This window comes from Rhincodon typus, chromosome 49, assembly GCF_021869965.1.
Source record: "Rhincodon typus isolate 14 chromosome 49, sRhiTyp1.1, whole genome shotgun sequence".
NCBI lineage: Eukaryota > Metazoa > Chordata > Chondrichthyes > Orectolobiformes > Rhincodontidae > Rhincodon > Rhincodon typus.
In genome coordinates, this window is record NC_063380.1 from 1806316 (window position 1) to 1833738 (window position 27423).

General features: G+C 43.4%; 1 protein-coding gene and 1 long non-coding RNA gene across 5 annotated transcripts in view; one reads left to right on the forward strand and one right to left on the reverse strand.

Annotated features, from left to right (window-relative positions):
* The window catches only part of LOC109919992 (NACHT, LRR and PYD domains-containing protein 3-like), a 22670-nt gene extending 19864 nt beyond the window's left edge, over positions 1 to 2806 (reverse strand). For 2 of the 4 annotated variants that reach the window (XM_048620946.1, XM_048620943.1), the window contains exon 1: positions 1658 to 1988. In XM_048620946.1, the coding sequence (XP_048476903.1) occupies positions 1658 to 1721 (64 nt within the window). In that variant the 5' untranslated portion in view covers positions 1722 to 1988. Of the gene's footprint in view, positions 1 to 1657 lie in introns of all 4 variants that reach the window. The other 2 variants (XM_048620944.1, XM_048620945.1) reach the window with 2 other exon arrangements.
* Positions 2807 to 3103: 297 nt separating this feature from the next.
* The window catches only part of LOC125488100, a 25859-nt gene continuing 1539 nt past the window's right edge, over positions 3104 to 27423 (forward strand). The window contains exons 1-2 of the long non-coding RNA XR_007266212.1: positions 3104 to 3430; positions 6489 to 6767. This is a non-coding gene — a long non-coding RNA (uncharacterized LOC125488100). The remainder of the gene's footprint in view (positions 3431 to 6488; positions 6768 to 27423) is intronic.

Here is a 27423-nt window from a genome sequence, read left to right on the forward strand (position 1 = left end):
GTGTGTGTGTGTGTGTGTGTGTGTGTGTGTGTGTGTGTGTGTGTGTGGTAGGGAGGAAGGTGCAGCTAAAGCCCAAGACCGTGATCTTACTGACTTGTGGAGCAGGCAAAGCAGGCCGGCAACCAACCTCTGCTCCTATTTCTTGTGTTCTTGCAATCTGGCCTCCCTCAGAAACACATCACAAAACTCATTACCTCGAGGTCTGCTTCCTACCAGTACTCAAAATTAACCTTAACTCGAGAAACATATTTGCATGCATGTTATTCCTTCCAAGCCAGACTACTTTCTCTGCATGTGTCCCATGAGAAATGGGTCAAATATTACAGGATACAATGCCCTCTGCCCCAGGGGTGAAAGATTACCATTTGAGACCTCCTCAGTGAGGGATCTAGAGAGTCTATTTCCCTGACTATAGAATTTCTCAGCACAATCCCTGGAGACCTGCAACCAGCAGTGTTCCGCAGGGTCCGCTATTGTTTGTCTTCATGTAAACGATTTGGATAAGAATTGAGGAGGCATAGTTAGTGAGTTTGTGAATGACATCAAAATTGGTGAAGAAGGTTACCTAAGATTACAAAGGCATCTTGATCAATTGGGCCAATGGGCTGAAGACTGGCAGATGGAGTTTAATTTGGATAAATGCAAAGTATTGTGTTTTGGTGAAACAAACAAGGTCAGGAATTAATGGTAGGGCCCTAGGTGGTGTTGTCAAACAGAAAGACCCAGGGGTCAGGTACATCATTCTTTGCATGACAGGTAGACAGGGTGGTTAAGAAGGCATTTAACACGCTTGCCTTCATTGCTCAGGCCACCGAGTATAGGAGTTGGGATGTCATGTTGAGGTCATACAAGACTCTTCTGGAGTACTGTATCCAGTTCTGGTCACTCTGCTACAGGAAGGACGTTATTAAATTGGAGAATGTTCAGAAAAGATTTACGAGGATGTTGCTGGACTGGAGGATTTGAGTTATAAAAACAGGCTGGGACTTTTTTCACTGGAGGTTGAGGGGTTATAGAGGCTTACAAAATCATGTGGAACACAGATAAGATGAACAGCAAAGGTCTTTTCCCTCAGGAGATGGAATTCAAAGCTATGGGGCATATTTTTAAGGTGAGGGGAGAAAGATTTAAAAGGGACCTGAGGGGCAGCTTTCTCCACACAGAGGATGGTTCGTATGTGGAATAATCTGCCAGCAGAAGTAGATGCAGGTACAGTTACAGCATTTGAAAGACATTTGAACAAGTACATGAATAGGAAATATTTAGAGGAATATTGGCCAAATGCAGGCAAGTCGGACTAATTTTGTTTGGGAAACTTAGTTGGAATGAATGAGTTGGACTGAAGGATCTGTTTCCGTGCTGTGTGGCTCTATGACACACTTGACTAATCGTATTCTACCTGTCTCTCCCCTGTGTCTTGTCCTTGGTGGCCTCCTGCACTCTGAGAAGGTGCTACTATCCAACTTACAGCCCCGACTGTACTGGACAGTTCCTGTACTTAGTGGTGAGTGTAATGTCCCTCCAGCCATTCACTCAATACACTCTCTCAACACAGACCCTGTCCTGTTTTCTCTTCCTGTGTGAGCAGCAGAGACTTGGTCACGACTTGGACAGTTAGCGTGACTGGAATAATATTTTAAAATAACTGTAAACCTACCTGTGTCCATGAGCATTCTTGTTGAAGTTGCTGGATCTTCTCCCCTGTATGAACTGTCAGCCATGGTGGTGACAGATTGTGTAATCAAAGTTAGATCTCATCCCAAGGCTCTGCATCAAACAGGGGTGCACTTTATATCTTTACACATTTTTAAAAAAAATCTTTCACAAGATGTAAACGTAAGCGTTGCCTGGTAGGCTAGCATTCATTGCCCATTTGAATCAACACATTGTTGTGGACCTGGAATCACATGTAGTCCAGACCAGGTAAGGATGACACGTTTCCTTCCCAAAATGTCATTAGTGAACCAGACAGACTTTTCAAATAATCAATAATGTTTCATGGTCATCATTCAACACTTAATTCCAGCTTATTTATTGGATTCAAATTCCACCATATGCCATGGCAGGATTTGAATCCACGTCCCCAGAACATTAGCAGAGTTTCTGAAATAACTTTCTAGCGATAATACCACCAGGCCATTGCCTCCCCATGACAGTGCTCATCTGTAATTGTCCTGGAGATGGTGGAGCAGAGCAGAGCTGAGCTGAGTTGACCATCTCAAACCCCTCCCTCTCTGTCTCTTATTGTCTATCTGTAATTGTCCTGGAGAAGGTGGAGTTGAGCTGACCATCTCAAATCTCTCTCTCTCATTGTCCAACTGTAATTGTCCTCAAAAAGTGAAGCTTAGCTGCTCATCTCAAACCCCTCTCTCTCGGGGTGTTCCCCATTTTCATAGAATCCCTAGTTTGGAAACAGGCCACTCTTCCCAACAAGTACTCACTGACTCTCTGATGAGCATTCCCCTACCCTTTCCCTGCAGCCCTGCGTTTCTCATGGCTTTTCCACCTAAACTGCACATCCCCAGACACTATGGGCAACTTTAGTATGGCCCACATGCAGACAGACAGTACTTAGAGATGAACACTGACTCCAATCTTCACTTTGACTCTGAGAGAAACTGAAACCCCGTCCTTCTGCCTTGCTGTTGATAAACCACCCCTTGCCCGCCTCTCGGTAATACCCGGATGGATATTAGGTGGTCAGCAGTGCTCCTGCGCGCGGATCCGGCATTCTGAACTGCGCCTGTGCACGGGGTCGGCAGTACCAGCTTCCGAGCCGGTGGATCAATGATGAACTCCGCCTGCGCGGTATCTAGGTGGTGAACTACGCCTGCGCCTCGTAGTTTGTTTTACCAGCCACTGAGCCGGTCGATTGGCGTTGAATTGCGCCTGCGCACGGTGTCAGCACGCAGCGCCGGTCGAGCGGTGTTGAACCGCGCCTGCGCGCAGTGTCGGCAATTTCAGTACAATGCATTCGTTGCGTGGTGATGAACTGCGCACACGAGATGTCTGTGTGGTGAACTGCGCATGGTCATGTCTTTCACCAGCCGCTCAGAAGCGTTGAATTGCGCACGCGCGTTGTCTATAGCGACGTGAATAAATTGATAGGCGTGAGATCAGAAGTTTGTGTTGGGGAGAATGTGAGGTTACATGATCATGATTGTAGTAAGACTTATGGCAGCATGTAGGCTAGCACAAGATCATTTTAAAAGATTCGCAAGTAAAAATGAAGCAGTGAGCATTTAGATATTTTCAGTCAGTAGACCGTTTCACGTAGGAGCTGGAATAGTTATAACAAAGCGTGGAGCTGAGGAACACAGCAGGTCAGGCAGCTTCGGAGGAACAGGAATGCTGAAATCTGAAACACTGCTGTTTTTACTTTTGCAGAAGTACTTCTGAAAGCGGACTTCAGTTTGTCTATACCAGATTGGTAAGTAAGGTGACTTACCTGATAGATGCATTTATCATAGGATGATGAATGGGTTATGTCAGACAAAAATGCCAAATGTTGTTTCTCAGTTCCTTCTCTTTCTTGCTCAGGGAGATATCTGTACATTGACTGGTGCTTCTCAGATTCCCTCTGCTATCCCACTCTTTCTCTCTCCGGCAGATATCTGTACACGGACTGGTGTCTCTCAGGGAGATATCTGCACACTGACTGGTGTCTCTCAGTAGCCTGCCCCCTCTTGGGGAGATATCTGTGCAATGACTGGTCTCCGTCAGCCCCCAGTCTCTCAGGGAGATATCGGTACACTTGTCCTTTGCACTTACCACATATCTGTGCTGCTTTGGAACTGTGCCATCTTTTGCCCGAAGTGTGAATCCTTGGTGACATTAAAGCTCTATGCTGCCTCCATTTCAATGTTGATATCTTTGCAAACTTAGATTAGGGGTAAGAGTTGGAGAGGAATGCATCAGAATGCAGTGCTGAGGACCAGTTAACAGCATTGACTTGAGAACCATCCACCTCCTCCAGCAAGGCTGCACATTCCCGCCTATCTAACACCACGTGCTGCCTACACTTGGATGGGGAGGAGATTCACAGCTCTACCCTTTCTAAAGCACTTAGTGCTCAACAGAAATTCAGAGACAGAAATGAGGGAGTGCTCAGGACCAAGAGATCAGCCGAAGTGAATAGGAGGAGGAGTAGACCATTTGGCGCTCCTTCCTTGTTCTGCCCATTCAATATGGTCATCCAATTTCAGCTTCTGCTCACTCCCCAAAACTCTTTGGTCCCTTTATCCCTCAGAGCTATTTCTAACTTCTTGAAAACGTACAACATTTTGTTCTCCGCTTCCTGTGGCAGCGAAGTCCACACGCTGCCCACTCTGTGGGTGAAGACAGAGGAGGAGGTGGAGAGCTAGTGATTTTGAGGGCATCTGAAAAAAAAATCACTGAGGGTGGGAAAAATATGGAACATTGCTGCTTGAGACAGTGATGGAGGCAGGTACTCTCACAACATTTAAGAAGGATCTGGCCGAGCACTTAACATGCCGGGGCATAGTAGGCTATGGACCAAGTGCAGGTAAATGGGATAAGTGTAGATTGGTGTTTGTTGGTTGGCATAGATATGGTGGGCTGAAAGCCGTGTTTCTCTTTGACAATCTCTGAACAAGGAGACTAATGCTGCAAACAGTTTTAAAGAAGTGGTCTTCTGAATATCCTATATAACAGAAGCATAACAGCTTGCATTAGACTAGTTTGGGGAATGATACAAGATTATGGGGAGAGATTGGGCAGTGGGATTAGTTTGGGGTTGATACAGGGCTATGCGGAGAGCGCGGCATAGTGAGATTAGTTTGGGGATTGATGCAGGGATACAGGGAGATAGCAGGATGAGGGCTTAGCAATTGATACAAGGATATAGGGAAAGAGTGGGACAGTGGGATTAGTTTGAGGATTGATACAGGGCTATGGGGAGAGAATGGCACAGTGGGATTTGTTTGGGATTGGTACGGGGAATAGGGAGATATCAGGATAGGGTATTAGTTTGGTATTTGATACAAGGCTATAGGGAGACAGCAGGGCAGTGGAATTAGTTTGAGGATTGATTCAGAGCTATGGGTGAGCGCAGGACAGTAGGATTGGTTTGGGGATTGACACAGGGATATCAGGAGAGAGTGCAGATATGTTGAATATTTCAGTCTAAGACTGCGCTTCAGGGTTCTATATCTGACGCTGTTTGGAGATAGAACAAAGATGATTTTGGATTGTCATTCACAAGCAGTCCCTTCGTACTCTGATAGTAGTGAACCTATTTCGCATCCCTGTTACTTCAGGAATGCTTAGACATCAAGTCGGGAGAGTGTTCGCTGTCCAGCCATTACTTCTCAATACAGAAGGCCAATTTTAAAGAATAAAACAGTTACTTCCCCAGGAGAGGAAGAGGAGGACAGCAAGTAGCCCCTTCATTGCCCACATTGTTGTAATCCACACAGTGTGTGGGCAAACTCCCTGTATAAGTGGCTTCCTTATTTCACAATGGTGGTGCAACACCAAGAATGTTTCTGCACTTCCTGACTGTAAACAATGCTGTGAAAGGGATTTTCTGTCATTCAGATTCAAGTTATATATAAACAGGATCAGCTAATGGCCTCATGACTCTGTGTAATCACAGCACAGGACTAGAAACAGAGTAGATCTCCCACTATTCTTTTAAGCAGAAAGTAGATGTCTCTCCACATTATTTCCCACCCAACACTCCCAGAACAGAGACAGCATGGGGTTAGATACAGAGTAATGCTCTCTCTGCACTGACCCCATCAAATATTCCCAGGACAGGGACAGCACAGAGTTAGATACAGTGTAGTTCTCTTTCCACAGTGTCGCCATCAAACAGTCCCAGGGCAGGAACAGCACAGGGTTAGATACAAATTAAAACTCGCTCTACACTGTCCCCATCATACATTCCCGGGACAGGGACAGGACAGGGTTAGATACAATGTATCTAACGCTGTACATGCACGCACGCACGCACACACATGAAGACGTATCCCTGAAGTCTTGACTACAATACCACAGGGTCAAAATATCACTGGTTCAACATTCTCAACAAGAATAGAGCTACTCAAATTCAACACCAAGTTCTTTGTTTGATTCTCACTGTTCTGTTCTGATTCTCTGCTAGATTCCTGGTACTTAACATCCACATGAGCAGTTGTCTGAATCCCGTGTACCATTTCCCGCTCCCTAACACAGCATCTGATTCCAATACAATGTGTGAAATAGGAGCCTCTCGGTGCTAGAGGGAAGTGAGTCCTGAACCTGACCACAATGTGTGAATGTCCTGTGTTAATCCTGCCGTCAGGGATTGTTTAATTAAGCTATAATGTTCCAAAATCTCAACATTATTTCGTCATTCATGTCCCTTAGTAAGTGTGTGGGTGAAACAGCGTGTGTGATCAGGGCCCTGTATCATTGGGGCAAGTACTCTAGTTCTGAAGAAGGGTCACTCTACTCAAAATATTATCTCTGATTTCCCTCCACAGATGCTGCTGGATCTGGTGAGCTTTTCCAGGAATTTCTGTTTGTGTCACTGCAGCAAGTACTCCATTACTCTCGGGGATAGTAAGAACTGCTGATGCTGGAGTCTGAGATAACAGTGTGGAGCTGGAGGAACACAGCAGGCCAGGCAGCATCACAGGAACAGGAAAGCTGATGTTTCGGGTCGGGACCCTTCTTCAGAAAATCCTTTCCTAATTGCCCAGAGGGCAGTTAAGAGTCAACCACATTGCTGTGGGTCTGGAGCCACATGTAGGCCAGACCAGGTAAGGATGGCAGTTTCCTTCCCTAAAGGACATCAGGGAACCAGATGGGTTTTTTTCCCGACGATCAGCAATGGATTCATGGTCATCATTAGATTGTTAATTCCAGATATTTACTGAATTCAAATTCCACTATCTGCCATGGCGGGATTCGAACGTAAGTCCCCAGAACATTATCTGGGTCTCTGGATTAACAGTCCGGCGATGATACCATTAGGCAATTGCCTCCCATATGGGAGAATAACAGATACCCAGACTATAGTCTAATCAAGGGTTCAGAGGTTTAAACATATACTGAAACCTAGTAGGAATTTAATAAATAGCTCAAATGTTTTTATTTTTATTTGAAATAACTGATGCCTGAGAGTGATCTCAGGCTGCAATGTAATCTAGAAGTTTCAGGGGGAATTTGAGTGTTTCAGCTTGTGTGTGTATGTGTTCTCTCTGTGAGGGCTTGTATGTGTTTGCAGATTTTATTTCCTACCCTGTGTCTGCATGGGTTTCCTCTGATTTTATCCCACTGTCCAAAGATGTGTATTATCCTATACTAGTGTGTCTCTGTGTTTGGGGTGTGGGCAGGTCTGGCTGTCTCTGTGCTGTTTAAAGTGCCTCTCTCTGCTGGCCTCTCCACAGATGACAGCACCATCCAACCTTACAGCACCTCTTCAACACAGATACGCACACACACAGAACAAGGCTGGTGTAAGGAATATTACAATTATTTTGAGGCCCCTCAGAGTAGAACATGCTCATCTGGAGAAATATTTCTACTCCCTCTGCAGTATGAAAATGATTTGTCTTTGAATAGCATTCCTGATACAGAATGTAAATATTAAAGAGTATGTCCACTGCAACTGTATCCAGGCACCTTCGGCTGAACTGTCTTTTTTTCAGGTCATAGAGATGTTCAGCGTGGAAACAGACCCTTTGACCAACTCATTGATGCTGACCAGATATCCTAAATTAATCTAGTCCTATGTGCCAGCATTTGGCCCATATCACTCTAAACCCTTCCTATTTATATACCCATCCACATGCCTTTTAAATGTTGCAGCCTCCATGACTTCCTCTGGCAGTTCATTCCAAACATTCACCACGCTCTGCGTAAAAAAAAAAAAAAAAAAAAAAAAAAAAAAGTTGCCACTTGTGTCTCTTTTAAATGTTTCCCTTCTCACCTTAAACCTATTTTATGTAAATGTAAACAAAATTTTACATAAATGATCTGGATGGGAATGTACAAGGCATGATTAGTAAGTTTGTGGATGGTAAAAATTAGGAGGTTCTGTTGATAGTGAAGAAGTTTTTAAAAATTACACAGGCATCTCGATCAGATGGGGAAGTGGGATGAGGATTTGCAAACGCAATTCAATACAGATAAGTGTGAGGTGTTGCACTTTGGAAAATCAAACCAAGGCAGGACTTGTACAGTAAATGGTAAGGTCCTGAGGAGTGTTGTGAAACAGAGGGACCGAGGAGGACAAGTACATAGTTTGTGGAAAGCAGCATCACAGGTGGACAGGGTGGTGAAGAAGGCATTTAATATGCTAGCCTTCATTAGTCGTGGCATTGAGTAAAGGAGTTGGAACGTTATGTTAGAGTTGTATAAGTCGTTGATGAGGCTGCACCTGGAGTGTTGTGCACAGTTTTGGTCACCCTGTTATAGGAAAGACATAGTTAGACTGAAAAGTGTGCAAAGAAGATTTACAAGGATGTTGCCAGGCCTAGTAGGCCTGAGTTATAGGGAGAGGTTGGCGAGGATAAGATTTTATTCCCTGAACGTAGGAGATTGAGGGGTGACCCTATTGAGGTGTATAAAATCATGAGGGGCATAGATAGGATGAATGCATATAGTCTTTTTCCAAGGGATGAGGAATTGAAAACTAGACGGCATAGGTTTAAGGTGAGAGGGGATGGATTTAAGAAGGACCTGAGGGGCAACTTCTTCATGCAAAGAGTGGTGCGTATATGGAATATGCTGCCAGAGAAAGTGGTTGAGGCAGGTACAGTAGCAGCATTTAAAAAATATTTGGATAGGTACATGGATGGGAAGGGTTTAGGGGGGATATGGACCAAATGGAACTAGTTGAGTGAGCACCATGGTTAGCATGGACCAGTTTGGGCCGAAGGGCCTGTTTCTATGCCTTATTACTCTATGCCCTCTAGTTTTGGACTCCCCACCCTGGGGAAATGACCTGGACTATTCACCCTATCCATGCCCCTCATGATTTTATAAACCTCTATAAGGTCACCCCTCCAATGCTCCAGGGAAAATAGCCCCAGCCTATTCTGCCTCTCCCTTTTGCTCAATCCCAGCAACATCCTTGTAAATCTTTTCTGAACCCTTTCAATTTTCACAACATCTTTCCTACAGCAGGGAGACCAGATTGCATATTGTTTCCTGAAGTGGCCTCACCAGTGTCCTGTACAGCCGCATCATGACCTCCTAACTCCTAAACTCAATGCATTGACCAATAAAGGCAAGTGTTACAAATGCCTACTTCACTATCCTGTCTATCTACGACTCCACTTTCAAGGAACTATGAAACTGCACTCCAAGTCCCTTTGTTTGGCAAACAAAGTGTACAAGTACTGCCCTGATCTGCCTTTCCAAATGCCTTTCCTCACATTTACCTCGATTAAACTCTATCTGATCAAGGTCCCATTGTACTCTGAGGTAACCTTCTTCGCTGTACATTACACCATCAATTTTGGTGTCACCTGCAAATTTACTAACCATACCGAGATGAATTTTATTGCAATTTTCTGTAACTCGCAGTGTTTTGTGGACTGTTACAGATTATAAGTGAGAAAGGAAACAAAAAGTCTTGAGACAGACCACATGGTGGGGAAGGGCCAGCACTGGGAATATTCATCTTCATTTATGAATATTCTGATGGACAACATGGCAAAGGATCAGACAGAACTGCTTTCTGTCGCTAAAGTCATTTCTCGAAGAACAAAACAACTGTGAAACCTAAGAGATTCCCAGGTTTTGATGCCTTCTGGGAAAAAAGCATTGTATCACTGTTAACACAGGAGTGACAGAGCGGGGAGTGGGGAGTGGGGAGTGGGAGAGAAAGAAAGAGAGAGATAGTGAGCAAGAGAGGCAAGTGAGACTTTGACCTGCAGGTTCATGGATTTATTCCCAAAACAACAGAGACTCCATTGAACAGAGGTGAAGTCAGGGATACGCACACGAATACACCAACACACACATATAGAGGCACACTGAAACACAAATTCACACAGACACTGACACACATAAACACGGACACACAGAGAGGTTCACCCTTGCAGGCACACACACAAACTTAGAGATACGTGCATATACATACATGCGTACAGACACACAGACATACATATTGACACATAGAAACACAGACACACGCGCACACAAGTGAGCAAATGCACAGCTGATGCAGCATAATTGGATATATGTGAGGTTATCCACTTTGGTAGCAAAAGTAGGATGGCAGATGATTTGAATAGCTCCCCCCAAAGCCTAACCACCATTGACATGTGAACACTTCACTTGCCTGAATGGGTGTAGCTCCAGCAACACTCAAGAAGCTCGACACCATCTAGGGCAAAGCTGTCTGCTTGCCTGTCACCACACCCACAAGCATCCACCACCAATACTCAGTAGCAGTAATGTGTATGATCTGCAAGATGCACTGCAGAAATTCACCAAGGCTCCTTAGACAGCGCCTTCCAAACCCATGATCATTTCAATCTGGAAGGACAAGGACGGCAGATGCATGGGAACAGCACGTCCTGCAAGTTCTTCTCTAAGGCACTCAGCATCCTGACTTGGAACGAGATTGTTGTCCCTTTATTGTTACTGGGTCAAAATCCTGGACTCCCTCCCTAAGGGCATTGTGGGTAAACCTACAGCATTAAAAATGATACTTCATATTTATCTATTCAGCAGATTTTCAGACTCAAAGTCTGTCAGTGTGTGGCGACAGCTTTACAGCCTATAAACTGATGCTGTCCCTGTCCAGCGAGTGTTTGATATGGACAATGTAAAGGCAGCTTCATCTTCAGTTTAAGAGAGAAGAGGAGAGGTTCATTTTGTAGCAGCTACAAACCAAGACAACATTTCTCTTTATAAATGAACAGTATGTTGCCAATAATTGGATTGATCGAAGCTCTGTACAATTAATTACAAGAGGAGTTCACTCTGAACACAACATGGGGAGCAGCTGTTCTCTGGCTATTTGACTGCAAGAACCATCACAGGACTGGAACATGATCTGGGTCAAGTGTCAATATGTACGACAGACACCTTTATCCCCAGATCGAATGAAAGATTGCTCTTTCCTGACACAGTTCCTAGCCCAGCGTTCAGGAACAGCACATCTGGACATCGATCCTATTGTCACTCTCCATCCTGCTGTCCCGGGAAGTGCTGCTCTTCATCAGCTCGACACCGTTGAAGTGAAAGGTCAGCCGACATCACTGTAAAGCCATCCACTACTTGTAATCCTCCATCAGGCTCTTTAGAGACTCTGTCTGTATCAGAACAGTGAGAGAACAGACTTACAAACAGTTCTCTGATTGAGGGATTTATATATATAACATCAAATACTGTCAAGTGAGTTATATACTGCACTCTGATCAAGGGGCTTATATATAAAACAACGGAGTGGGGAGAGAGTTACACACTGCACTCTGATCGAGGGGTTTGTATGTAAAACAGCACACACTGGGGAGTGAGTTACATACTGCACTCTGATCCAGGGGTTTATATGTAAACAATGTATACCAGTGAGGGTGGTACAGACTGCATTCTGATCAAGGGCAATATATCTAAAACAGTATACACTGGGGAATGAGGTAGAGACTGCAGTCTGATCAAGGGGTTTTTTCTGTAAAACAACTTACAACTGGGCAGTGTGATGTAGATATACTCCAATTGTGCACTTTATAAAATAATCAATACTAGCCAGGGTTTTGCAGGCTGCACTGTGATGGAGGGGTTAATGTCGAAAACATTCTGGGGAGTGCGGTACAGACTGGACTTTGATTGAGGGGGTTAAACAGATAGAAACATTTGGCTGGGGACTGAAGCACTGATTTAACTCTGATGAAGAGATTTATACCTGAAATAACATAGAAGGAGGAGTGATATTTTGATCAACGGTTCGATGTTTTATACAACATATGTGCTAGATAAGCTAGGAATAGGAAGGTAATACATTTGATGGTGTTCACTCAAGAGCCAGTGGAGGAGGGAGGGCTTCAGATATCTGTATCATTGGAATGTTCTGCAGGGCAGGTAGGTCCAGTATAAGAAGGACAGGTTGTACCTAAACTGAAGGAGCACAAATTATCTCGCAAAGAGGTTTGCTTGTGTCATGGAAGGGTTTAAACTAGTGTGGTAGAGGGATGGGAAACAGGAAGGAATTTATGCATCGAGCCAGAGGAAGTGGATTGCATTGGTATTCATGAAGGAGAAGTACATGGATGATGTAAATGTTAGGGAAAGGCATGTCAATATTCTTGGGCATGTCGATTTAAAAACAAGGTGGTAGCTCTGGGTGTCTTAAAAAAACATTAAAGTCTGATGGGATCTAACCTAGGATACTGACGGAGACAAGGGAGGAAATTGCTAAGACCTTGACAGAGATTTTTGTGTCCTCTTTAGCCACAGCCGAGGTCCCGGAAGACTGGAGAATAGCCAATGTTGTTCCTTTGTTTAGGAGGGGCAACAGGGATACCCAAGAAATCATATCATAGAATCCTTACAGTGTGGAAACAGGCCCTTCAGCCCAACAAGTCCACGCCAACCCTCAGAGTATCCCACCCAGACCCATCTGCCTAATCTATACTTCCCTGAACACTATGGGTCATTTAGCATGGCCAATCCACCTAGCCTGCACATCTTTGGACCGTAGGAGGAAACCGGAGCACACCCACACAGATATGGAGAGAATGTGGAAACTCCACACAGACAGTCGCCCAAGCGTGGAATCGAGCCTGTGTCCCTGGCGCTGCGAGGCAGCAGTGCTAACCACCGAGCCACTGTGCCACCTAAAGAAATTGCTGGCCAGTAAACCTGACAACATTGGTAGGGAAATTATTGGAGAAGATTCTTAGGGACAACATTTACTTGCATTTGGAGAAGAATGGACTTATTAGAGTTAGTCAACATGATTTTGAGTCTTGATGAATGACAAAAGTTATTGATGAGGGTAGAACAGCGTGTTGCAAAGCTGTGGAGAGTAATCGTGAATTGGAAGCCAGGAAGCTAGAACTTGTTTGTACGAAAAATGATAAAAGATAAGAGTGCAAGGTTCCTTTATGAGGTAAAGTGCTTTTCTAAGCTTAGAGCTTTATACAGAAAATGTGCCTAAGTAGCTGAAGATGTATGGCCAGTTCTGAAATGGAAACGTGTATCAATTGGCTGTGTGACTGGAAACTTAGGCTTGTTTTGATGTTTTGGCAACTAGCTGGAATCAGCCAATTAATTCAAACCAAGCACTTAGCGACTGAAAGCCAAATGAATTTGAATCTGATGGTTTTGGCAACTTAGGACCAATGCCAATAGAAGAAAATTGATGTGTCATCCAAGGACAGTGTTTTTGAAAATCAGTGTGAGAACGCACCGCTGTCTGAGAAATAAGAATTTAGCTCTCAAAAGAAATTGCTAAGCTGTCTAAGAAAACACCATTAATCCATTAAAAAAAAAGTACCTTGGTACTACTAGCTGGGAGTCCTCACAGAAGGCTTTGCAGAGAAGAGGTAGGTTTCAGTGGTCACGTAGCAGATACAGAGACTCAGACACTGGAGCACTTCAAGGAGCTGGCTGATGCTCCATCACTTTCCAGAGACAGTTAGAGATCAGCACCCAATGTTGGCCTCGCCAATGACATTCGCATTCAAACATTTTCAAAACTCTTTCTTTTGACATGCTCCCTGTGTCAAACAATAACAAATTCAACATGCCATGCCCCTGGTAATTTGAATATGTGCTTTATCTGGTCATCACTTTCTGAGCCTGACTGGCTTCTTCTGCCTCACTGTCTGTGGAGATTCTCACTGACTGACCCGGCTCACTCTTTTTCTCCAGGGAGCAAGAATCTAGCAATCTTTGTCAGTACAGTCAATATTTAAAGATAAATGCAAACATTCAGCAAGTAGTTGAAAGATGCATGGCTCCACATTTCACATTGTTATACAAAGACAATCTTCTTTGGGTAACTGAAAAATAAAAAAAAGGCATTCTAATTTAACACAATTGTAAATATCCTACGTCATGTTTTGAATTCTGTTTTACTTTTACACCCCAGGAGTTCCCCTTTCTCATGAAATTTTAAAGGGTCAGTTACTTTCTTTAGGGATCAGCCAAAAAGTATGCCATAGCCCAGTGGAATTTTCTTTGATTTCTCCCCAGTTTCTCATTCCAATAGTTAAGATTTCCACAGCTCTTTCTTTCTGCAAATGTTCCATTGTGTGTGAGAGATAGTAGGAACTGCAGATGCTGGAGAATCTGAGATAACAAGGTGTAGAGCTGGATGAACACAGCAGGCCAAGCAGCATCATAGGAGCAGGAAGGCGTCAGAGCTGACTGGATAAAATCAGTTTGTTTGTCAAAATACCTTAAACTCTTTCATGGTTTTTTACAGTCTTCATTGATCACATTATTCTGATGTATTTCTATGTTCAAGGGGATGGTTTGATTTCTTATTTGCTCTGATCTTTAAACAATTTGTAATCTTGCAATTTTTTTTCCTGATCCCAATTCAGCAGAAATATTGTTTAACTCTTAGTAGTGTCAATAACTTCCTCAATTTGGATTTTTAGTTTTCTTTCTAACACTAATTCTTCCACATCATGCTGACGGTCAAAATATTTTTTTGAACTAGTGATGTACCTGTTGTATTCAGTATTTTTCGGCACTACCAGGCACATGATATTTAATGTTATTAACACGTAGTTGCTTCAGCCTTTGCTTATTCTGTTGGAAATTTTAAGTTTGAGATTCTGCAAGTAGTTTTGCAGCTTCTGTACTGTACATTAATGGATAGAGGCATTATTTTTCTTTCATTTGAATCAGTTCCATGCTGAGCGGGATTCCAAATACCGAGGAGTTTTCCCTCCCAAGAGTAAGTTCTGAACCATGGCTCTCCATCCAAAGTTGTGAAAACAGTATATTGCCTGAGAAATCATTTCTCTGTGTTAAATCCATGATATTATGATTGCACACATTGGCAGGAATGACATTTTTAAGGAAAAGGTTAAAGCAGTACAGAGTGAATTTAAGAGTTTAGGTAGAGGGTTAAAAAATAAAACCTTAAAAGTAGTAATTTCTGGTTTACTCCAAATGCCATACTCAAACAAGTAAAGGAATAAAAGGTTAAAGGAAATAAATCAATGGCTGAAAAGCTGGTATATTGTTCAGGGATTCAGGTTTCTGGACAATTGGAATGTCTTTTGGGATAGTAAAGACATGTCCAAAAAGAATGGGTCCAACCTAAACTGGAAAGAGACCAACATCTTAGCAGGGAGATTTGCTTATTCTATTAAGGGAAACTTTGTGCCAATAAAGAAGGTAAGTGGAGGAATTCTAAGTAACAATGTAAATGGGAGTGTTGATGGGGTAGGTTCTGAATGTGAGGAGAGCACGTCAATTAGAAAATAAAGACAAGAGAGAGTCAGAATGTGTAGTAACTTGGAAGAACTAAGTTGCATTTATTTCAATGCAAAGTATCTTACAGGTAAGGTTGATAAACTCAGAGCATGTTTAAGAATGTGGGATTGGGACATCATAGCTATTACTGAAACTTGGCTGATAGATTGACATGACTGGCAGTTTGATGTTCCCGGTTTTAGATGCTATAGGAAGGTTGGAAAAAAGAGGCAAGGTGGGGGGTTGGGGGTAGGTGTGATGTTTTTGACTAAGGAATACATTACTGCTGTATCTAGGGAAGATATTTCTGAAAATTCACCCAGTGAAAATATATGGGTAAAAATTACAAATAAGAAAGGAAAAATCACTTTGATGGGATTGTACTATAGGTACCCAATAGTAAGAGAAAAATTAACAAACAAATATGTAGGGAGATCTGAGATATATGTAAGCATAATAAGGTTGTAATAATAGTGGATTTTATTTTTTCCAAACACTGACTGGGACTACCATCATGTTAAAAGCTTTGACGGTGAAGAATTTGTCGAATGTGCTCAAGAAAATTTTCTCTTAAAGGTGTACAGGGGAGCAGCCAATAAAAGAGTGGCCGAATGTTAGAGTTGAAGTGCTGAGGCCTTTGCTCAAGAGGTTTTAGCATGACAAGACTTAGCAGGGGGTCAGGTAAGAGTTAAGGTAAGGCATTACTAATGTAATGGCCACTTAACCTACATTCCCTGTGCATTATGGAGAATTTAGCATGGCAAATCCACCTAACTTGCACATCTTTGGACTGTGGGAGGAAACCCAGGCAGACATGGGCAAAATGTGCAAACTCCACACAGAAAATCACCCAAGACTGGAATTGAACCCTGGTCCATGGCCCTGTCAGGCAGCAATGCTAACCACTGAGCCACCGTGCTGCCCCTTTAGGGTATCAGGACAAGTGAATAAAGTGGTGAAGACTGCATACTGTACACTTGGCTTTATTCTTGGAGGCAGATTGAAGAGCAGGGAGGTGAACGTGGAGCTGTATAAGTCATTGGTCAGGCCACAGCTGGAGTATTGTGTGTAGTTCTGGAATCTAAATTATAGGAGCATAGCACTGGAGAGGGTGCAGAGTGTGGGGAAGGGGTTGTAGGTGTGTGTGTGGGGAGGGAGAGAGAGGCTGGGGTACAAGATATCAACAAAATAGTTTCCCATTCCCCCTATTCCAACCCCATGGCCCTGAGCTTACATAATTCCTCAGGAACGTTGTGAATGCCGATGAATAAATATTACCCAAAACATTAACAAAATAAAGATTTTATTGTCTGTCAAATAAATATTAGCAACCAGATTTCGACATCAAATAAGTTAAAAGGGTCATGGTAATGTGTGCAAATGGATTTGATGAAGGATCCACAGTTGAAAGTTAAACATTGGTCAATGGGTGATGGTGGAGTAGGCAGCATATGAACTGCTGTGCCTGGGCTGGTCCTATTCATCTGTAATTGTTTTCTTTTCCTTATTCTTTCTTCCTCTTCTTTTTTTTTTCTTGAACTTACCTGATGAAGGGAATTCTTTGGCAGGAGGCAGCTTTGATGGGCTCAGAGGCAGTGTGGCTACAGAGTTTGTAGGTTGGCTTATGAAGACTGGAGTGGGACTGTCACTTCTGCGTGGAGTGGACCCCGGGTGGCATCATAATGTGGTCTGACGTAACCTGGTATGGGACACTCTCGGCAGCATGGCATTAGCTGGGAAGCCTGGACCAGGACACTTGCGGCAGCGTGGCGTGGGCTGGGAAGCCCGTGTGGGACACACTCCGTGGCATGGCGTAGCCTGGGAAGCAGGGAGGGGCTCACTGTCGGTGTTGTGGTGTGGGCTGGGAAGTCTGGAGTGGGACACTCTTGGTGATATGGCATGGGCTGGGAAGCCCAGAGCATGACTTTGGCTGCGGCATACTGTAGCAGCAGAGGAAGGAAAGTTGGACTCTCTTTAAGTTATCTTTTTAAAAAATTTATTCTACGTTAATGTGAATTGCGCCTACTTACAATGACGGTACTCACTTTTCACTGTGTTTTATATGGGATACGTGTGACAATGAATGATATTCTATCTGTTTGGTTAGGTTTACACCATTCCTCAGTGGGCACGCTGTCACAAGGCTGGGTTGGCTGGTCGACTACAGGGTGCATCATTCACCCACAAGATCCCATGTGCAGCACCAGGTTCAGGATTATTCCTGGGCCTTTTCTCTTCAGTGGGTCTTTGTGAATGGTGGCAAGGCGCAATTTCAATCCCTGCCTACCCGTCAATCTGTGTTCCCTGTCTCTGTAACCTCCTCCAGCCCCTACACCCCTGTTTATCTCTGTAACCTCTTCCTGTCCCTACAGCCTTTCCTACCTCTGTAACCTCCTCCTGTCCCTACACCTGCTCCCTATCTCTGTAACCTCCTCCTGTCCCTACACCCTCTCCCTATATCCCTCCTTCCGAGGACACCTATATCCCTTCTTCCAATTCTATCCTCCTGGAGCATCCACTGCTTCCCATCATACCTGCCCGGAGGTTGGGTGTGCAGTGGAGAGTGGCGGGGTTGGGTGTATGGTTGGAGCTGGGGAATGTTCTAACTCTGGGACTGAGTCCCTGTCCCTTGCCTCTTTCCGAACTTGACCTTCCGTTCCTGATGGCGGGGTCCGACTCCTGTAGGAGGCAGAAAGTCCCTCTGCGGACAGACCGGCTCTCCTTTGCTTTTCCGGTGAATTATAGGGGGAAATAAAGCACTCCAACCACTGCAGTGTCCACCTCTCCCTGAACAAATTGAGAGTGTTGGTAGACCGCTTTGTCCCTCTTAAAGGACAACTGGGCTCAAACTTAAACCTGAAAGTGGGAGAGGCAGTCAACCAAAACACCCCCTTCCAGAACTCGCTGCCTGGACCTGTTATTGTCAACTTGACCAGGCCCAGGAGCAGAACCATGAGGAGATACTCCGACTTGCCTGATCCCAAAACTGCCCCTGTGAAGGTCTCTGTCTTTCCTGTCTGGCTTTTTGGGGGTCGGAGGAGGGGCATAGAGGTGATCCATCTCTCTCCTTTGTTTTGCCGATGGTGAGGAAGGAGGGAGCAATAACTGCACTGAGGCCTGTCACCAAGTCACCCTTATTTTACTTCCATAGAATCCCTATGATTTGGAAGCAGGCTATTCAGCCCAATGAGTCCACACAGACTCTCCAAAGAGTATCCCACTCAGACCCCTACCCCATCCCTGTAACCCTACATTTCCCATGGTTAACACACCTAACCTGAGCATCCAAGGACATTGAGTAATTTAGCATGGCCAATCCACGTAATCTACAGATCTTTGAGAATGTGGGAGGAAACGGGAGCACCCAGTGGAAACCGACACAGACACGGAGAGAATGTACAAGCTGCCCACTGGTTGTTGCCCAAGGCTGGAATTGAACGTGGGTCCCTGGTGTTTTGCAGCAGCAGTGGTAACCACTGAGTTACTGCACTGTATTTGCATACAGTGCTGTAGCCAGCCAGCTCTGAATCAGCACCCTCAATTGAGGAGATTCTAGCTCACCTGGCTATGTATTATTACCTGCTTTGTTTTTTTTCTTTCCTTTTTGTTTCTTTAAAACAAAAACTGACACTACTGTCATGCAACAGTAGTGCTTATTTTTCCCCACATTACACGCATTGTATGTGTGTAAGCGCAGGAGTCAGTCAAACAAAAATCTGTAAAACAATTTTATTCAACATGTCCACCATCAGGAAAAGCACCCGTGTGGCCACGGAATGCGTAACAAACAAAGTCCAGTAGGAGCAATGCTTAAGTGAAAGCAACAGTGAAGGGAAGGGGATGGATCAAATAAAAATAGAATTATAGAGGGAAATAAAGCACTGCATCCACTGCGGTGTCCACCTCTCCCTGAAGGCATTGAGAGTGTTGGTAGACACTGCCTGGTTCCATTCAAAGGACACCAGGGCTCGAACTTACACCTGGAAGAGGGGGAAGCAGTCAACTGAAACAACCACTCCAGAGCTTGCTGCCTGGACCTGTTAATGGCCAGCTTGACCAGGCGCAGGAGCAGACCCATGAGGAGATCCTCCGACCTGTCCGCTCCCCTCTGCACTGACTACAAAGATCAGAGAGCCATGGGTATCTCTGAATTGTTGCATCTTGTGGCCCTTGATGCTTGAAAGGAAAAGAAAAAGTTTCTTGTCAGCATGTCAAATGAGCTCGAAGTTGAAATTGAACTGGGGAGCAATGCAGCTCTCAGCCAGCGTGATGTGGAACTGTTTGAGAGAGAGATTGACAGTGTGCATAATGATGATGCATGACACTGAGTGTGGATCTCAGAATGCGGCGAGAACAGCTGTTTGTGGAATGTTGAACATCACAGAGATACCTGTGATCCTGGGTGGATTCAAAGCACGAAGGATGAAACTTGAGTTTGAATCCACGTGGGGTGAATCTGAGCCAGAGGCAGTCACTAAGGAACGTGATGTAGCTGTGGAAACAAGTTTTGGCAACTATCTAATCAAACATGAGGAGCAACAGCAAAATTAGGGATGCTGAACAAGAAAATAGAATTGGAACGGAAAGCCTGTTGAAGAGAGGAAAACTTCTTCAGGGTGGGCATTCCTAGAAGAGATGTGGCAGTGAGGTCAACATTAAATAACAAACTGAAAGAACTGCAGATGATGGAAATCAGAAACAGAAACTGAAATAAAATTGCTGGAAAATCTCAGTAGGCCTGGCAGCATCTATGGAGATAAATCAGATTTAACAAAAGGTGTTGAGGTCAGTTGTAGTTGTTGTCACTTCACTGACCTCAACCAACCAGTTTGTAAAATAATTTTACAGTTTTATCTTAATTTCTTTACCCTTATTGCAATCAGTGTTATCAGGAATGCTATGAATGCACAGTGGAATACATGACGGATCATATGAAAGTGTGTAAGACTTATCTGATTAGCTCAGTAGCATATTTTCTTTGATTCAGAATATTGTAGGTTCAAGCTCATACTGGAGCACATAATCTAGGCTGATATCCATAAGCAATATATGTTAGGTGCATGAGTAAACTGCTGCCTACTCTATTACTTAGTACAATCATGGTTGATCTAATTGTAACCTCAACTCCACATCCCCACCTACCCCGGTAACCTTTTGCTTATCAAAAATCTATTCATCTGTACCTTTAAAAATATCCAAAGACTCTGCTTCCACCACCATTTGAGGAAGAATTCCAAGAGACTCAACCATCTGAGAAAAAAAAATCTTTATCTCTGCATTAAATGGACAATTTATTTTGATGTTTAGAAACTGTGTTTATTTAATTGTTGTTTATAGGACCTAATGTTATGCATAATTACTACAATAAGAGCACAATAGAAGGTTCTTAAGGCAACTGAAAAAAGGATGCAAGCACCCACACCCAATATATGCATGGTCCACAGAGACCACAGCACCACACAGCAAACAATTGGGCTGGGATTCCATGGACTACCGCAATCTGTGGTTGCATGGGGCTGCTGTGTGCAACACCCTCCACCCCAATCCCCGAGGGAAAGAGGGAGGTCTCCCCATGTAGAGAACCTTCCACTGTGGATGCCCACAGCTCGGTGACAAATGGGCATGCCAAGCCAAGTCTGGGGGGTGGATAGGGGAGAAGAGGTGGATGGTGTGCATCAGCAGCCTGTACAGCACCTGCCATCTTTAAAAGACAGAAAACATATTCCGCAGGTGGCTCAGGCTCCCAGGGTGAGGTATGGAATTCTGAGGCCAGTGTGAAATTCCATCCAAGCAGGGGTAAACGCAGATGGGATTTCATTGCACACCTGCACATCCTCTAACTGGTGTACAATGTCAGGTCCAAGTACCACCATTTTAAGGTGTTGAATGGCAGTGGCCATGAGCTGAACGTCTACCACCACCCTGTGTGCCAATTCCTGTGACTAAGTTCCACATGGCAGACTGGCACAGAGGTGAAGTCACATGGTATCTGGAATGAGCTGGCAACATGGATACAGAACTGGCTTAGTCGGGGTCACAGAGGGTAACAGTGCAAGGATACTTTTGAGGAAGAGCGTGCTGAGACTAGTAGTGTCCATATGGATCATTGCTGGGAGATCTGCTGTTTGTGATCTGCATAAATGCTTTGGAGGAAATTTGGTCTAATTAGTCAGATTGTGGATGATACAAAGATTGGTGGAGTTGTGGACAGTGAGGAGGATTGTCAGAGGATACAACTGATTATAGATCAGTTGGATGCATGGGCAGAAAATGGCAGATGAAGTTTAATCTGTAAAAATGTGAAGAGACACATTTTGGAAGGTTAAGTACAGGTGGAAAATATACAGTGAATGTCAGAACTCTTAGGAGGATCTGGGTGTGCTGGTCCACAGATCACTGAATGTGACATCGCAAGTAGATAAGTTAGTAAAAAAGGCCAATGGCAGGCTTGCATTCATTGGACGGTCCATTGAGTATAAAAGATAACAAAGTGTAGAGCTGGATGAACACAGCAGGCCAAGCAGCATCAGAGGAGCAGGAAAGCTGATGTTTCGGGTCTAGACCCTTCTTCAGAAAATGATTGAGTACTCCATTGAGTATAAAGTTAGGCAAGTTATGCTGCAGCTTTATAGAACTTTAGTTAGATCACTCTTGGAATATTGTGTACATTTTGGTGGCGGCACTACCAGAAGAATGCGGCATGCTTTGGGGAGGATACAGAAAAGGTCTGTCAGGATGTTACTTGGGATGGGGAATTTTAATTATGAAGAGAGGGTGGATAGACTGGGTTTGTTTTCACTGGAATGCAGGCAGTTGAGGGGCGATCTGTTAGAAGTTTATAATATTGTGAATGGCATGGATAGAGTAGAAAGTATAAAGTATTTTTTTTCCCAGGGTGGAGGGGTCAATTAGGAAGGGACACAGGTACAAGGTGTGGGGTTCAGTGAGATAGAGATATGCGAGGCAGGTTTTTCACACAAATGGTGGAGAATTCCTGGAACGCATTGCCAGAGGAGATGATGGAAGCTGACACAACAGCAGCATTCAAGAAGCACCTGGACAAATACCTGAATAGGATGGGAATAGAGCAATATGGATACTGTTTGTGAAGACAATTTTTATGTGGAAGGGCAAAATGTGTCAGCGCAGGTGTGGGGGGCCAAAGGGCCTAATCCTGTGCTGTATTATTCTGTGCTCTTGGGTAGAAGAGTTGAGACAGACAAAAATGCAAAAGGGAGCGAGAGGCAGGGAGACAGCGCGATGCAGAGATGGAGGGAGGGGGAATGAAAGAAAAATGATGGAGAGAAATGGAGGAAGGACGAAGAGAGGCAGAAAGCCAGAGGAATAGAAGTATGGAGAGACTGAAGAAATTTGGACAGCAGAAGAGCTATAGTTATTGAGAGTGTGCACGAGGGAGAGAATATGAAGAGGGAAGAACAAAGAGTGAAAGAGAGTGAGGACGTAGGAGGGATGTCGCAGGGGGAGGAGAGAGAGACAGAACAAGAGAGGTTTCGAGTGTGGTCGGAGAAATGTGCCCAAGGGCAATACGAGAAGATAGTTGTGTCATCAGAGGTGAATGCAAGGACAGGTCTACTTAAATCCAATTCCTGAACTCGACCCCAGTCCCCTCCCCGTCTTTGAGGACCAGGACTTGGGCACAGTCTGTCTTTATTTAGCTCAGCTTCTTGAATGAAAAGACAAAATGATCATTTAGCTCTGCTGCTTGGCACTTTTTAATGAACATTTTTATTATTTACAAATTGAAGTTATAGAAAGAGTAATTGGAATGGTGCTATTTCTCCCTGGCCCCGGAGTCAAGAGAAACATTGAAATGTGCCCCATTATCCGTGAACTAAGATTGGACAAGCCACAACTACTCTCAGAATGTTACATAGAACATAGAACAGTCACAGTACAGGCCCTTCGGCCCACGATGTAGTGCCGAACTTTTACCCTAAACCTAAGGTCTATCCAACCTCCACCCCTACCTTATACTATCATCCATATGCCTATCTAATAGCCGCTTAAATGCCCCTAATGAGGCCAACTCCACTACCCTCTCCGGCAATGCATTCCACGCCCCGACCACTCTCTGAGTAAAGAACTTACCTCTGACGTCTCCCCTATATCTACCTCCACTCACTGTAAAACTATGCCCTCTCATAATAGCTACCTTCACCCTAGGAAAAAGTCTCTGGCTGTCTACTCTACCTATACTTCTGATCATTTTGTACACCTCTATCAAGTCACCTCTCATCTTTTGTTGTTCTAAAGAGAAAAGCCCTAGCTCTCTCAACCTTTCAAAGGTTGCGACAACCTTACAACAGCGACAGGCTGCTTCATTGCTGCAAATTTGAATTGAAATTATAAAATTCTGAATTGATTGATTCATTAGTGATGTTTGATTGCTGGCTGAACCTCGTCTGGGTCACAGCATACATTGCGGTGTTTGTGCAGCAGCTTAGGAACTGCAGCATGAAGCCCAATTCCTGCACAAAATAATGTAGATACATTGACTGAAATCCTATACCATACATCTGGTACCATACAGAATTCACTATTAATGTTGATCATAACAGGATAAAATTTGCTGAGATCACAAACAATAAGATGATGTTTTATCCATTTACAGGATGAGGGCATTGCTGACCAGGCAGTATTTATTGCCCATCCCTAATTGCCCAGAGGGCAGTTAAGAGTCAACCATATTGCTGTGTGTCTGGAGTCACATGTGGGCCAGACCAGGCAGTTTCCTTCCCTAAAGGGTATTTGTGAACCAGATGCATTTTTCTGACAATCGGCAATGGATTCATGGTCATCATTAGATTCTTAATTCCAGATGTCTTATTGAATTCAAATTCCACCATCTGCCATGGCAGGATTTGAACCTGGGTCCCCAGAACATTGTCTGAGTCCCTGGATTAACAATCCAGCGATAATACCACCAGGCCATTGCCTCCCCCATTACATCTAGTCATTACATTTCAGTCTTCCTCTGACTCTCCACATTGCTGTAAACCCAGAGTCTGCTGCGGGCTCTGCTGGTCTCTAAACTGTATCTTATGGTAAAAACATTGGGAAGCATAATGAAGGGAAATGCGGAGTTGGGGTTAGGATGTGGTGGAGGAACTCAATTATGACCCAGAATCAATAGTAATTAATACCAATTGTTACATCACAAAACCAGTGGTGGGTCACCATTTGTATTTGGGTTTGTGAAACTGAATAAATCTACTTCTGAAATCTGGGGTGTTTACATCTTCAGTCTAACACTCTCCCACATGCCACTCTCTCAGAGTCTTTCCGGTCATTTACCCAGTCACGACAGAAGCACATTTCAACAAATCTGATTGACCAGCACATGATCCAGAATCTCCCTACAATTTACTGCGTATGCTCGTTGATGTTAGCAAACACAGCAAATTATAAAACAGAACCTCAAAAGAAACAGCATCCAGATTACTGCATGAGTCATGGGAGACCTGGCAAGAAAATTACAATTAAAACTACAGAGATGTAGCAGCATTTATACCTACATATCGATAAATAGGAATATTTCCACATATAATGTTTGTTTGCAATTGTCGGAGTATTCTTGGTGCCCTTCTGAACGATTTGCATAAATCATCTCAATGGAGATGAGGGTAATTTAGAAACTAAAAATATTGAAAAGTGTAACAAACTGAATAACGCATTAGACGTGCTGCCTGTGGAAAGTTACTTGCTTCAGTCTATCCTCATTGACATCTTTGTTAATGTAATTGATGACAATGTATACACCTAAATGATGTGGCTAAGAAACACTTTCATGACCTGAATGGTAAAGACGTGGAACTCGATTTGCACTGGTGTAAGCTGACACAAAGATGAATTATCTCAACTGTAACACAGTAAAACAGAGAATGCTACAGAAATTAAACAGATTTGACAGCATCTGTGAAAAGATATTACCGTTTCAAGTCCTGTGACCCTTCTTCAGCACAATTCTAATTGCGGAATTTGAACTCAATGAGACAAAGGGGGGGGGTAGGGGCTGGACGATGTGAGGGTGGAATTAAGGGCCATTGTTGAAAAACAAACTGTGGTTCACTAATGTCCTTTAGGGAAGAAATTGCTTTCCATACTTTGTCTGGCCTACATGTGACTCCACACCCACTGCAGTGTGGTTGACTCTTAAACGCCCTCCAGCAATTTGGGCAACAAATGGTGGTCTAGACAGTAACACCTACATCCAATGATTTTTTTTTTTTGAAACATTTGTCGTAATGGGATTGGCTGAATGTTCCACACAGCATGTTTGTAGACTTCAATCGCTTGCTTATAGCCGTAAATGAATCAATGATTGCATAATTCTGTCCAAACCCACATTCATTATCCTTTGCTTCAAATTATGTTCTAATTCTCAGTTAGAAATACTTTGTGGAGCAGTACTTCACAGTCTATAAGTATTTGTATATGAAAGTTTGGTTAAACTTGTTGTTTCTTTATAATGCTTTGAGAATTTTCTGTAGATAATTAGTACAACCATTATTATTTAGTCACTAAAGTGAGAGGATAAATTATCACTTTTCACTCTTCTAAAACTTTTCACAAATTTCAGGAAGTCTGTTAATATTCAACCCAGTTTTAACTCCCCAGTTACATATAGACTCAACAGTTAACCTAAAAATATGTAACATATGGGTCTATCTATGTCTGCACAGTGGAGCACAGAGTTAATGTGCTTTTCGTATTGGGCATTGGTCTTCTCATAGTTCCTCATTAACCCTCACGCTTATATTCTATGTGTCTATTACATAAACACTGAAATGATTTCAGGTTTTATTAAAGAATATACTTTATGGAAATAGGATGACTGTCTTCCTGGAGTTCGCTGTTCATACTCGCCATTCAGAACATTTCGATTGAAACCCATTCTCTTTCTCCAATGTTCCTGCCAGGTAACGACAAGATGATTTAAAATTACATTGTAAAATTTTCAGTGTTGCATGTCATTTCTAAGTTACAATTTTGTAGATTTAGAAAGCCCCTCAGATAACGAAACCTATATATATTTTCTGGTTCTTACAGAATGGAAATGTTCAGCTGGAAAACCACTGAAGAAAAGTAATTGGTCTGAAAACGTTATTTGTTTATCTCTTCACCAATGCTACAAGAAATATTGAGTTCCTCTAGCACTTTCTGTTTTCGTGACTAGATAATTAATATCAGTTTTACTTTGTCAGAATTTTTGGTGATGTTCCTTTTGGGTTACTGTTAAGTTACATCAAACAGACATCTTAGTAAGGTATGCAAAAACATTCATTTACTGCATTCTTATTATTTATTTCACAACTGATGCAGCGAAGATACAAAAAGTTACCCCACCATTCTGAAGAAGGGTCACTGTATTCGAAGTGGGGTTAAGGGTCTAGGCCCGAAACGTCAGCCTCTCTGCTCCTATGATGCTGCTTGGCCTGCTGTGTTCATCCAGCCCTGCACCTTGTTGTCACTGTATTCGAAGTGTTAGGTTTGTTTCCTCTCTTCGCAGATGCTGCCCAACATGCTGAGTTTTTCCCTTATGCTATATTTCTAATGTAACCGAAAATGCATCTGTACAAATCATGATTGTTAAGAGACTATAGTTTTAATGAATGTGATAGTCCAATTGTTAGAAACGTACAAGATCGAAGAAGTGAGCTGTAACATCAATGAGCTGAGTATGGACTGTTTCCTCCACAGGTCGTCAATGGTGTGAAAAGAGTCATGTCAAATTTCTCATTGATGAGATCTCTTTCATAATGTGTGCACACAGTACAATATTCTGATCCAGTGTCCGAGAGAAGTATCAAGACATGTGGACATACTGTACCACTGCTTATGTCTAAACAAACAAAAACAAAGTTGCTGGAAAAGCTCAGCAGGTCTGCCAGCATCTGTGAAGGAAAAAGCAGAGTTAATATTTCGGGTCTGGTGACCCTTCCTCAGAACTAAGTTGTGAGGAAGGGTCACCAGACCCAAAACGTTAACTCTGTTTTTTCCTTC